The sequence below is a fragment of the Lepisosteus oculatus genome, chromosome 5 (genome assembly GCF_040954835.1).
Source record: "Lepisosteus oculatus isolate fLepOcu1 chromosome 5, fLepOcu1.hap2, whole genome shotgun sequence".
Classification (NCBI taxonomy): domain Eukaryota; kingdom Metazoa; phylum Chordata; class Actinopteri; order Semionotiformes; family Lepisosteidae; genus Lepisosteus; species Lepisosteus oculatus.
In genome coordinates, this window is record NC_090700.1 from 14,294,453 (window position 1) to 14,308,666 (window position 14,214).

At 38.6% G+C, this 14,214-nt stretch overlaps 1 protein-coding gene across 1 annotated transcript; it reads right to left on the reverse strand.

Moving 5' to 3' along the window:
* Positions 1-13,557, reverse strand: katnal1 (katanin p60 subunit A-like 1). The gene is made up of 11 exons (XM_006643020.3): positions 13,282-13,557; positions 11,810-11,985; positions 11,296-11,456; positions 10,442-10,610; positions 10,133-10,254; positions 8,578-8,683; positions 6,434-6,592; positions 4,840-4,966; positions 3,846-3,980; positions 3,346-3,472; positions 1-2,713 (listed from the first exon to the last, which is right to left on the reverse strand). The coding sequence occupies exons 2-11, from the start codon at positions 11,969-11,971 to the stop codon at positions 2,515-2,517; spliced, it is 1,467 nt and encodes a 488-aa protein (XP_006643083.1). The 5' UTR covers positions 11,972-11,985; positions 13,282-13,557; the 3' UTR covers positions 1-2,514.
* Between the last annotated feature and the right edge of the window lie 657 nt (positions 13,558-14,214).

The following is a 14,214-nucleotide window of genomic DNA, read 5'->3' on the forward strand; positions in this document are numbered from 1 at the left end:
TTCATTCCTTCTTTTTAATTAAACTGTGGTTAATTAAATAAAATAATTAAATAAAGCTCTCAGCAAGCACTTCAAGCAATCAAAGCACTAATACATATAGACACATTTCTAAATACTGTATATACAGTAGTGGAGCTATTTGCTGCTGCTAAAACATTTCTGGCAATGAGTACCCTTTGGTTTTCTAAAAATTGTGCTGGATGGTGTTGGGAAGGGAGTTGAAAAAGAAAATGAATAATACTAATCATTACTAATAATACATAGCGGATGAAAGTGATAACACCTTCTGTGATCACAGACATTGTAATGCATGGCAAAATAACTGCATTACAACTAATGGGTGCAGGAGTTTACTGAAGAAGAATTCAATACCATAAACTGAAAAGCCCATCCTGGTGAGCAGTTTTTTCTAGAATTTCTTACAACACTCTTCTTACTCAATGCTGTTTCTTTACCATAACCATACTGTTCACCAAAACAGCAACTATGCGAAACAATTGATATTGTCTTTGAAAGAAGCATAGATGTCATGATGTCCTCACTACGTTTGATTTCTTGCAAAAAAAAAACTCAGCAACAAAATTACCATTATCGTGTTGGCATTTGTTACAGTTTGCAAAAAAAAAACAATCAAGCTTAGTTTAGCTTGATGACTCCATCATTAACCATACAAACCCTCTCAGTACCATTTTCCTTTTTGTGGAGTGTAAGTGAAAACAAAAATGAGCTTAATAGCAATTAGCTATTAAGCTCATCTTAATGGGTCAACCATCAGTATGTTCATCTTGAAGAAGCATAAGCTTGGCAGTTTAGAATGAAAGAGTTTAATTCCCCAATAATCATTGGTACTGTCTAATGTTTGAATATACTAAAAGCTATTTGCAAGCAAAGACACTTAAAGCCCTTTCCTAACTTCATTATAACAAACAGCATCTGTCCACAAGCCACTCTCTTTTATCATTTCTTATAAAAAGCTTTAATTTCAGCTAGAATGTTCTCTTCCTGCTGCAGCATATTTCCCTGCATTAATTTTTATCTAAAAGGCTCACTTACACTAACACCCTTAACCATCCAGCTCACATCCTTAGCAGTCTCTCCTTTGAATCTAGAGACATTGATTTCCTTAGTTTACACTGAGCAGTGACATTTTACAAATTGTTTCAATTAGTTCATAGACCATTCACAAGGAAATGCTTTTGACAGCACATTAGAGTGTTGTGTTACAACAGAAAATGTAAATCAAACTAATAGTTTCTGGCCCATGACAATCTTACCAATTCTGTATGTGTTCCACTTCCCTTAAAGTGGAGCATACATCAATTACTCCAGTAAAGAGAAGAGGAACAGTTTTTTTTTCTGTTCATTGTAATAAGTAGTATGTCTTTCAAAGGAAAAAGAATTGGGTTGGAATTCATTTTTTCAAAGTGTGCTGCTAATGAGGATTTAACAAATGAATGTAATGTTCTGTTGATTTCTTTTAGATCTGCAAAAATGACAGTGCTGGTGAAAGGAGGGGAAAGAGGAAGAAGACTTAGTTTGCAAATATTTTAACTGTTAACTAAGAAAGTATTGTTAGTAATAAAGAATAGGTAAAAGTTGGTCAGTAGTAATTTCACTGATGAAATTCACATAATCTCTTTTTTTAAAAGACATGTGAAAGACAGGCTTTAAAACCCTTGTGATTTTTGTTAGTAAAAAAAAAACAACAGCACAAGAAGGACTTAGGACTCCATAAACTGATTGCTATCCAAAACCATTTTCAATATCTCTGTCATAAATGTTCAGTAGCAGAGGTTTAAACACAGGCATTTTTAAAGAAAGGTCTTTACAAGCAAAATAAATATACAAAAGCACACATACTTTTTTACTAAATGTGTCTGAAACCAGTGACGATTATTAGTACTGTCATTCTGCAAGATGACAATGTTTGCCCACACATGGTGGGGGATACAGAACACTGCATTGAGATGATTGACCTCAACTGTTTGAACTGTTATCCTAACACCCTAAGAGTCCAGATCTCACACAGTTGAATTTTCATCTGTTTGGCAGGGTGAAGAAAGATCTTAAATTGATCTTCAATGATGACAATGTGGGCCACCTGCTGGAGTAGGAATGGCTCAGGGACCAACAAATATCATTTCATCATAAGGACATACTGTACAAAGACGAACGTGTGTAGATGTGCAAGGTGAACAATGTTTTAAAATGTAGTTCTTTACCTTTGTCTAACATTGAACGCATTTAGTGGATAATTCCAAAATTCACATTGCTTAATGACTAACTCATGTATAAGATTTAATTTATTTTATGTAGCTCCTAAAACAAAAGGTGCTTTTTAAAAAGAAGTTAGTCTCTATGAGCTAGCAAAAAGGCCTTCCTTTCAGGTAAACAATAAATAACAAACAACACATTCCAGTTAGAGGGGACTGTAACAAGGGGAGGCCATGCTCCGTATACCCTCCTTGTGGTCCCTTGATTGGGAGATAAAAGAGCTTCAGTACCACAGCTCAGCTACACAGAGCCAAACTCCTTTATCCAGGACTCGTACTTCTCCAGGTCTGCAGCCGAAACGGACTTGGAGATTTTCTTCAGTGTCAGCTCAAAGTCCTCCATCGTCACCGGCATCTGCAGCTCCTCCTTGGACAGGGCGCGGATCTCTTCCGGACTGAGACCCTGGATACGCCGCCTCATTGCCATCATCGAAGCATCGCTGCAGGGCAGGGAAAGAAATAGAAATAAACCCACTAAATAAAAAATGGCTAGAAAAAAAAAACCTTTTCTTGCACTCCCACTGCTGTGTTACATAGCAGTTAGATATGCAAACAAAGGAGACAGGGGAGACAGGGGAGGACTGACGTCCAGCAGGTTCTACAGTTCTTTGATTTTCTACCTTCCACAGGTCCAATTAAGCATTTTTGTGTTCAGCTGCTTATTAAGGGCTGTGGTATAATGAAAACCAGAAATGCCCCCGCCCTCCAGGACTGTACTTGAACACTTGGCTTTATCCTTTATCCACAAAAAATGTTACACCTCTCTTTCCCATCCTTATATAGTAAATGAACATAAGAAAGTAAGTTACAAATCCAACTAATGCTTTCATTCCCAAGGCACAGAAAGAAAAGGCAGATTCAAATTCTGCAGTTTACAGTACGAAAGATTTTTCTGTTGATGGACCATTGTGAACTCCGTTGTATACAAGTTGTATATTAGTCATGAGCACTTATGATACATAATTGCAATAATAGTGCATAACTAGAAAGATAACTATAAAAAACTAAAAAAATAACTATAAAAAGTCTTAATGCAGAGGTAACAATCAAATAGGAAAAAGAGAATACCAACCGGCACACATTAGTTATGTCAGCTCCCGAATATCCCTGGATCTTTTCAGCAATGAGATTAAGGTCAACATCAGGGGCCACTTCAACTTCTCGTAAATTTATCTTGAGCAGCTCTGCTCTGCCTATAGCTGTTAAGACAGTAAAACTAATTTAATTAGTTGAACCTTCAAAACTGATTCCCGATTCCCTGTTACAGGTTCACAAAATATGCTGCTGTAACAATCACTGCAACTGATAAGTACATTATTGGATTAAAACTGTTAATTGCCTGCACTATTAGCTCTGTATGCAGAAGAAAGTTCTGACTGTGTCAGCTGAAGACAGTGCAGTGGGTAATCCTTTCCTGTACTTTTATTTAAACAGGCAATTTTAAGCAATTATGATGATTAGTTAGTCAAGTATTTTTAAATCAACTATTTGGCTTATATACAGTAGTATGATCCCAGGAATCACATTTTAGATGGCAAATATCATGAACAATATAATATGTATGTGACAAACCTGTAGGCAGTGGAATGTAAATTCTTTTCTCCAATCTTCTTCTCAATGCTTCATCGATATCCCAGGGGAAGTTGGTAGCAGCTAACACCATCACCATTTTTGAAGGATCATCATTTTCTAATGCACCTCCAACCCCTAAAAAAATGAACCTCATAATCCAACCATTTTCTAACTTCTTTATTCTTTACAGGGTTGCAGGAGGGCTGGAGCCTATCCCACCATTCAACAGAACCCCAGTATTTTTTCAAAAGAGAAATCCTTGGTGATTAAGTTCTATCAATACCACAGAACATACTTACAGTATTGTATATTTTAATTGCTTATGGATAACCACAACCATGCATCTCATTGGTAACAATGACAAACACATTCAATCACATTTTACAACTCTTCAGCTTATTTTCGAGTACTCCTTTTGTAAGATTGGTGAGGTTTTCTTGTCCTTTGAGATAAACTTACTATTACACATTAAAACAGAGGAGGTGAAACGTCAATGAACAACCACATTTTAAGAACCATCTAGCCCTTTATGTATAAAAGTTTTAGGTGCACCTCCCCATACTTTCCACTTGAATTCATCTGGTTTGTGTTCCTCTATTCATTCTAAGGAAGTCAGCTGATTTCATCAGTTCCTCATTATTCAGAATAGTCAGATGTGGGCCCTTGTTGTCTTCTATGTTAAAGACTAAAAATATTTAGTTTTTCTACCCTGTTCTCCTCTGCAGGCTCAAGAACAAGTGTGCTCATAGGAATTCTGAAAGTCATGACTCAAATTACATGTACTGTATATCATTACATATACTGTAGAACATAAGATTAAAAGATTTTATCATATGCAAAGCATAATTGAGAAAACACATGTATTCTCACAGACTTATTAATAAGTTGAGTTATTTATTAGACAAGTTACTCGAGTGTGGAGCCTCTCAACCAAAATTTCTGGTTTTCATTAATCTTATTACAATAAAAACAAGAACCGTCACTCATCTCTCACCATCCATCTGCACAAGGAGCTCAGATTTCACTCTTCGGCTGGCTTCATGTTCATCAGATGTACCCCTTCGACTGCAAATGGAGTCTATCTCATCAATGAAGATTGTTGTTGGCGCGTAAAATCTAGCCTGTCAAGAAAGGCTAATATTTACAGACAGTTTTGAACACTAAGTGGACTAAGAGGTAAGAAATTTAAATTCAGAGGACATTCCAAAAGTTGTTTGTCTCATATATTGTGACTCCACAGGGGTAGTGGCCACCACCCTGAACACACCCCTCTTAGACTGCTGGGGAACTTTTCAGCTCTTATTCTTTCTTGACATGTGGCGCACAGATTCTGAGAACTCTGAGCCCTCATCTCACAGACTATCAGGCCCAGAGCCAATTGGCCCACTCTGACTCACTCCGCCCCCTTTCATGTCCTCCGCTTTTCCAGGTTGAGGTCCCTTACCTCGCCGAGCCCTTCGCTCGCAGTTTCCCAGGCTCAACCAGACTGGGTATCACGCTCACGCAGTCTCTAACAACCTAAATCTCTGTGGTACCTCACCCCTTGCCAAGATTCAATACATGTTCCCTAATTGAAATACACACACAACCTCCCTGACACCTCTCTGGTACACCTTCGCCCACGCCCAACTACCCCTGAGCTTTTGACAAACACACAGCTGCAGGCACAGCTCGCACCTGTGCCCAGCCCCCACTGGATTTCTCCAACATACTGAGTAACGCCGGTGACGCCCTGATTCCACCAGCTCTACACCAGAGGTTAGCAGCCAGACAGACTCTTCTCTCTTCCCCAAAACCACGTATCGCCAAGGGGAGAGTCCCTCTGCTACACCTCGTGGTCTGGCACACTCACTAATATACCAGGCTTGTTAAACTACCCACACTGCAGACTCACAGACAGTCCTGATCTCACACACTCTAAATAGGCCGCTGACTCTTTATACAAGTCGATCTTCTGAAGTCTACCATTCTTTCAGTGCTCTTAACATTTTTTCCACAGTCTCCCTTGAGACTGTCGCTACAATTTCTCTTCCCTTTTCAGGGTTTAGCCGCAGCCAGTAGTCTCTCTCTCTCATAAGGCAGACACTTGCCTTAAACACTCCCTCTAGCTGCATCTCACACACATTGCTAGTTGTGCTTTGGTTCAGCCCACTCACTGCTGATCTTATGTGCTCTCTTGTCCACTGAGGTCCTGGCTTGAGCTGCACTCAGGGAAGCGGCATTAAGCTTAAAGTGGCTCATTAGGTCTCAATCTCCACCCAGCTGTGGTTCCCGAAGCAACAAGTCACTTTCTGTTGAGAGCTCCACCTACCCACCGAACTTGCCCCCCATTTTAATTGCCACAATATTTTTAATTAACGGTAAATGGTTTCTTAAATAATTGGGTCAAACCAAGCAAACATATAATTATTTACAGCTCAAATTTTAATACTATTTAAAAAATAATTAACTCACATAGTTTCTTTAAACACGTAGACACGAGCTCTATGCCAGTGATTTTGCTAGTCTTAGCACTATGACACTGCACTACGTCATGAAGCATTCAGGGGTGTCCGTGTCTGCTGTTTTCAGCCTCACTCTCCACTCACCATTTCAAAGAGGAGACGGACCAGCTTCTCAGACTCCCCTCTGTATTTGGATGTCAATGTTGAAGACGACACGTTGAAAAATGTCGTTCCACACTCCGTGGCTACAGCCTTGGCCAACATTGTCTTCCCAGTACCTGGTGGGCCAACCATCAGCACCCCCTGAAACAGGTGTAAAAAATGAGGAGATGCAACACTGTGTATGAGAAAAATAATCACTCTTAAATCAAACATTCAAGATGTGTAGTTTTCTCCTCCGTTCTTGACTGCTAGAAGGGCAACTGCTCTTTAATAATTTTAAGAATAAAGATCAAGACTTAACTACCCATTAAAAATAAAAATGTAAAAAATAATATCATACTGCTGGAAGTATAATTAAACCCCTGATGATCAAAAAGTTTGGCTGGCAATAAAAGTATATAAGCAATTAATTGTAACAGTTTTATACTCCCTTCGGAATTACCCACTTCAAGATGCATGTCTTTCTCTTCTTAAACATTCAGCATGGCTTGAATCACAAAACTAGTCCACACGCTAGATTTTTATGAAGCCGGAAACAAAAAAGCAGGATTTTTTTAAACAGGCCTACAGAACTATTTAATCCCTCAAAAAGAGACATCATGGTCACACATTAAAACATTTTGTTGATTTGCATCATGTAGTGATGTGGATTCATGCATTATGCTAGTATCTGTAGTCCAGCACTCATTACAGCCCTGTCTTTAGTGTAGTGAAGAGCAAAGGAACTCCCTAAATGACTGCAAGCTGCAGGGAGTAATGTTGGATCTGGTTAGCCAGGGCTTCCTTAGTGAAATAACAACTTCCACTTCAAGTCTGAGACTTCCCATTGTCCTACAGGCCTGCAGTGAAATCAGTGATACACTGTAGTTTGAATGAAAAAGACAATTAAGAATCATATTGTATCAGAGTATATCAATCTGAAAAACAAATTGTAAAATAATAGCCATGCAATTGTTCAATGTCTGTGTTTGTTTCTTATGAGGTCTTTTATTCTGCATCTATGTTAGTTGATTCAATCAAAAATCTATTTATTTCGAGGTGATATGGAAACCCTACGCTGTATTTATTAGGAAAGACAGAAGATGGAGATGGATGGTTATGAAAATTGACCTCTGTATAGTATAATGAAATAGTGGACACATTAGAATGAAGGTCTCTAGTTTGTCTAGTTTGAAGGACACTACATTGTTTGGTTATTCAACAGAGCCCCCTAGTGGAATGAAATTATTCACAAAAATCAGTACTATAGTTAGAACAATAAAATGATTTCTATGTTCAATTTGAAATAATTTAAGTAAATTATAACTTTGAGTACACAACTATGACACATTTCCACATATTTCTCAATACGATTAAGTACAATGTATCATTGGCATGCTGTTAGTACTACTAGATTGTTTTAAAGGATTAAGAGCAATTTTTTGGTATGATTATTTTGTACTGATAAACATTATAATGTAGCTTTTGTATTTGATTATCAAGAGCAGATTTCAGTTTGTTTTTAAGTTAAATCCCATAAGATGACTGGTTTCCAATAGGAGTTCTAAGATTTGAATATTCCCTTAGGTGTACCTTCTCAAACGTGACGTTTATCAATTCAAGTCAATGCCATTAAAGGCCTAATATGATCCCAAATCGCCTAGTTGGTTTACTAATGAACATAATACATCAAGGGTGGCATGGCAGCACAGTGGTTAGCCCTGTTGCCACACAGCACTGTGGCCCTGGGTTCAATTGTGGACATCAGGTGCTGCCTAGATTTTGTATGTTTTCCTGGTGTTCATGTGGGTTTTCTCCAGATGCTCCTGGAGGTGTGCCAGTTTCCTCCCAAAGTCCAAAAACATACTGTTAGGTTAACTGACTTCTGGGAAAATTGGCCCTCGGTGTGCGTGTCTGTGTGTTTACCCGGAGATGGACTGGTGTCCCGTCCAGGGTGTACTCAGCCTTGCACCCATTGCTTGCCGGAATAGGCTCTGGCTGCCCTGTAGCCCTGAATAGGAAGAGGTTAGAAACTGGATGGAAGGATAATATATCACCCTCGATTCATGCCAGTACTGCATATCATACATACACCATTATCCTTAGTTGTTCTAACTGCTACATTTCCTGCAGGAGTGATGTTGTACCTTCCAAGGCCTTCGAATGCCCTTGAAGAAATCTGGCATCCACATGGGCAGTACCACTGCCTCTCTCAGCAGCTTCTTGGCATCCTCTAGATCAGCGATATCATCCCTGAAAATACAATTGTCTCTCTTTATTTTTTAGCCTTTGTTGCGTACACCTTATATATTTACTTCCTGACATACTGTAAGCCACTCTGGGAAATACAGACTGTCCAAAAGTAAGAAGTGCATAATTCTTAATAATATATTGTTGTATAATCATATTATGTAAATGATGCAGTTTTCTCTTAAGAAGCTGAAAAAACATAGTTCCACATCTTTGCACATAACAAGCACAGTATGCAACATACTTACCAGATTACATTTTTAGTACTAGTCCTTAAATTTACAGGATTGCAATAGTAATATTTATGTTGATCATGTGCTAAAAAAGGCATCACAAAGTTACAGTTACAAATATGTTTTTCACTTGTAGTTGAATTAAGTAGTTCAATCCACTGTACTTTCAATCACAAATAAAAAATAATTGTATACAATGTGTTCTTTTGGAACATAAGCCCTGGAAACAGTAAATATGTACATCAGCCTCACCAGCCTGTATGTTCTATAACAAGGAACACACACAATATGTATACAATAATGAAAAAAGATTATTATTTTGAAGCCAGCTTCCAATGCAGTTCAACACAGCTGTCAGTTGAGACAAAGAGCTTGGTTGCAGCTAAACATTGTGACAACATCAACACAATGTGGCAATGCAAAATAGTGGTCTCAATGGGAAAATGGGATCACTTTCAAACATTCCTTAACGTGCTGTCACAGCCATAATGTAACACCTACACAATGCAATTCTGTAATTTTCACTTGTCAGCACTGGAATTTTCTATAAAATAATGTGTTTAAGGGGCCTCCTAAGCACCTCCTAAGCACCAGTAAATGGTTTTATCCAAGTGCAGGTTGAGCTTAGCGATCACACAGACAAGCCCGGTTCATGTCACCAGCCGAGAATGACCAGGACTCCCAAAGAAGGGAGACACAATTGGACACTTTAGAGGGGTTGGTGGTATCAGTCAGCCAGGGCTCTCGGCTGTCAGTGACAGCTGAAGCTGTCAGGGAGAGACACACGACCACTCCAATCAACAATGAACCTCTGGTACGGGCCTGTGGTGCCCTGTGGTGACGAGTTAAAAGACTTAGTGGCTTGAAGGTGGGTTGTTTGGATTTGCCTGTCTACAGTTTCACATTCTCCTTCTTACTGGTCATTGAGTTTGTAGCTATCTACTGAGACATGAAAACCACACCAACAGCTGTTTCAAATCAGGTGGGTACAGCAAATGATTCTAAATTTAAAATATAAAAACGTGTTTAAAGCATACCAGAGTAATTCTCTCAAAATACACACATACGGTACAATAGAAATGTCTACCTGCGTTCCAATTTGTTTTTTGAGCACCAGGCACAGATTCACTGTGTTAGACTGAGAAAACAGTTAGGAATAAGAATTAATAAAAGCAGTTAAATCAAGCTCAATAAAGTCACAGTCAGTATTTGTTCATACCAATGGACATTGGGGTTTCGGGACACGATGTCCCTTTCAAGTGCGTCCACTAAGTCTTTGTCATATCCCGTTCCATCGAACTTCCTGAGATCCCCCTCTCCATCCTGGGGATTCTTCTTTCCCTGGAAATAAATGGAACTCCCTTTAGCTGCGAAGTCAACAGGATTTTCAGTTGACTTACATACAGTGCTCCAAGCACATAGTGTGCAACCACCGAATTTGTGAAACAAAATGGTACCGAATACAGAAAGTCCAACTAAACACTTACAACCAGTATATGACAGAAACAAATGGAAAGAAACTATTCACCTTGTCATCTTTTGCTTTAGTCTTGTAGTCCTTGTTCTCTCTGCTGCTGGGTTTCTCTCCCCTGGCTAAAGGCTGTGCCCGGCCCACAGGCCCCCGGTGCTGAACTACAGGGGAATCTCTTTTCTGGGGTTTCATTTCTCTGTTGGGACGCTTCACCTGGCTTGGACCTCTTTGTTAACAAGTTAAAGGACATTTTAAGAACCAACAAAGAAGCTCAACAAAGACTACAATATGGGTAAATCATTCTGCTTCTTATCAAAACAAACAGAAGAATTATTTTTAAAATGTTAAGAATATATAAATTAATAACGATGATCTTAACAGCTGAATATATTTTCAATATGATCTATGATCACAGATCTATGATCAATATGATCTATGATCAAGCTCATAGTTGAAAGTATCAGTTGGAACTAAACTGTACCTAAAAAGCTAACAAATGTTATGACGTGTAAAATTATGTCTAAATCATTCATGATATCAATATATCCTTAAGAATCCAATTATCCAGTAATGAAACTGCAATGTGCATGGTCAAGTAAAATGAGGCTGTGTACTAGATTCTGTTGCGATACACATACCTGTATTACAGCCATAAGAACATCACCACTAAACATTTTTTATCACTGTGACAATGTATTGGACTGACAAGAGAAAGCTCAGAGTGTTTCTTTTTCCAAACTACATAATCCTTTAAGCATGTGGCAGCAACACCAACACAAATCAGCTTTCTTATTTCAAAGTGTGTTGCCTAAAGACAAAAATGTGGCAGCTGTTAGTAACTTCAGAACTGCATGAGCACAAATGAGGCTATAGTGTAAGGAAGGGGAGAGTGTGGACAGACCTGCACTCACCTGTGTTCTGCGGGAGTCGGGGGAGGCCAGATATCAGGGTCACGTGGGGATTCCTCTGGTTGTGGGTTAGGGAAATCCACAGGCCTGTCGATCTTGAAGCTCTCCAAAGTGTTCACTATTCTCTTCACTTGCTCATATTCTTCCACTATCTCCTGCCGTACCTGGGAGGAGCAGAAAGAGGTGGCTTTAAATCCTGTGCCGTTTTGTGACTTATATCCTCAGTGACGATATAATGAACTAATTATCTGTACTTGCCTCTCCTAGTTCCTCAGGGCTCAGTTGCTAGTTGATAGCCAAGTACATGTGATAACATGCAGGGTGACAAGGTGGTGCAATGGTAGCATTTCTCCCTCGCAGTGCTGGGGCCCTGCATTCAATTCCTAGAGTGCTATCTGTGTGGAGTTTGTATGTTCTCTCTAGAATGTGTTCGCATGGGTTGCCACTGGGTGTACACCAGTAAATGATTTTAAAAAATATATATATTTCTGTTGTTTTCCTCAATTAAAGTACTCACCTGCTGCCATTTGACCTTGAGGGCTGGATCTCGCAGGGACTGGCAGTGTTTATGTATCTGATGGATCACACCCTGGTAGTACACCATAGAGGAGTCATAATTCCCCAGGAGAGCATACTCCCTGCCTTTCTTGGCATTGTCGCAAATCTCTGTCAAATTCATACTGCACAGTGATCCTGTAATGTATTCAAAATTAATTAAATAAATAACAGAACATCAACACCTGTATGATCATAAACCATGGACACTGTGCACTATGGGGTACTCTGTTCCCAGATTTTAACTACGTATATATAGTATGTATTATATATGTATATATTATTAAACATTTTAATAATAACTTTATATTCCACAAAGCAAAGTCATTTCTGCTTTTTAACTTTGTGAAACAGGTATACTTTTGATAAACATTCTCATTAAATTTAATATAATTAACCTAATTAAAGAAAATAAAACAAAGAGTATAAATGCAAATGCTATCTTCTGAAATTAAAATGTTTTTCTCTTTTAAGTACAGATAAAAAACAGTGTGTATTCATGTTACTCAGTTACATCCGTCACCTCCTGGAATTAAATGTTTGGAAGATAGTCACTTTTTATGAAAAATGTTAAATTAATGCTTTATTAAAAGTACTGATTTTGTTCAGGTGACTAGGGCTGGGTAAACAAATAATCATGCACATTATATATGCGATAAAGGAGATTGTAGCTAAATAATGGCAGTAGTAATGCCGTTTAATCATTCACAAAATAAGATACAGTATTAGTATACAGTACAAAACTAGTTACCTTTTTAGGCTTCGGGTTCCTAAATGAAAATATACAAATAAAATAAAATAATAACAAAAGAAACACAAAATAACTGAAATACAAAGCCGTATTTATTAATAAAAATAAAAACAATGGATATTGATAAAAGAATAAGAAATAGCCCCTAAAAGTAACAACTGCAAACAAAATATTATTAAGAAAAGATGTACAATTCTCTATATACAGTACATATCTTTGTTCATCTTTTCTTTGTAGTCACATCTCATACGTTGTTTCACAGTGTAATCGAGGAAAAACGCTCAAGGGGAACGACGTGCATTTATATAATTTTAACTTAATTTCACTAATGAGATTAATGCTGTTTTGTAGTGTGTAAAATCTTAAAATGAAAATTATGAAGCACTCCTATACCAAACGATTTCATTGACGTCGTGCGTGACGGAATATGTAGTTCAGCCCCGGCAATGTCTCGTTTGCATCTATTCTAAAGCAGCAGTGAAGGACAACAATACCCACAATGCTTCTCACCAGTTTACACCCCGTTTAGGCCACAGATGGGCGAAAGGGATGGATCGCTTAGCAACAAAACTGAAACACAGTTTTACGCATTTTGAAAGCTCCGTGCTAAGACACAGCAAATTCTCTAAACAGCTTCATTAGTGGGTTCTATATGCAAATATGAATATGTACATCGATTTTACCTGATCACGATAGCCTTCTGTTTCTGTTCGTGCCGCAGTCCAGTCTGCCTACAGCGATGTTACCATGGCCGCGGAGAGACGCTCATGCTGTGAGAGGACCAGAGCGAGAGGGCGGGATATGTCTGTCTAGTCTGACACGCTATAGGACTGGCTACATAAGTGCGTCTGTTTGTTAGCTGTCCAATGCCCATTTCTCATTAATGCAAGACAAGGTTTAGGTGAAAGGCGCTTTGTGTGGACTATGCCCATCATTGTTCCATTTTTCTTATCTGACATGCAGCGTTTCTCTTTACCATTCCAACCCACAGTGAATTGTTTTCATTTTAAACGTTAAATAATTTCACGTTTTTTTTAAATTAAACTACTGTAGGTTGCTTTACTTCCTGTTATTCTATTCTTACTATTCTAAATAAAATATTTTACTGTTGTTTTACGTTAGCACGCGTTGTTGACATTTTCATGAAATTATCTATGGGTCAAATAAGTTATGTACCTCATTAAGAAACATTACAAAAAAAACTTAACGATACTCTTTGAGTATAGTTCAGGTGGGTAGCTGCGTCAGCATGCGTAGGCTGCAAAGGAACAAGTAATAGGTTTATTCCATGCTGAAAAAAAGAAGAAAGAGAACACAACGTTTCGGCCGTGGAGCCTTCTTCAGGTGTGATCCACACCAGGCACTTTCCCTTGCAACAGAGCTCGCTGTATCACCTGCAAGTACACAGCCACCACCACACTCATTCAAGGCCCCTCAGGACAATTCCAGGTCACCCAGACAGCATCTTGTACCTCCAGCAACCTTATTTACTGTATCTCTTGCAGTAAATGCCCAGCCATCTACATTGGAGAAACAGGAAGGAGACTCGGAGACCGCTTCAGAGAACACGTCAGGGCTCATTGTTTCTCATTTCACCTCTGACGGCCACGACCACA

What these genes read in the sequence shown, in the direction of transcription:
- katnal1 (XM_006643020.3), bottom strand. Translation starts at nt 11,971, where the DNA reads ATGAATTTGACAGAGATTTGCGACAATGCCAAGAAAGGCAGGGAGTAT. An exon ending in TCAAGGTCAAATGGCAGCAG is followed by an intron (nt 11,457 to 11,809) that starts GTGAGTACTTTA and finishes TGCTCCTCCCAG; the next exon opens with GTACGGCAGGAGATAGTGGA. An exon ending in GCATTCGAAGGCCTTGGAAG is followed by an intron (nt 6,593 to 8,577) that starts GTACAACATCAC and finishes CACCTGTTTCAG; the next exon opens with GGGGTGCTGATGGTTGGCCC.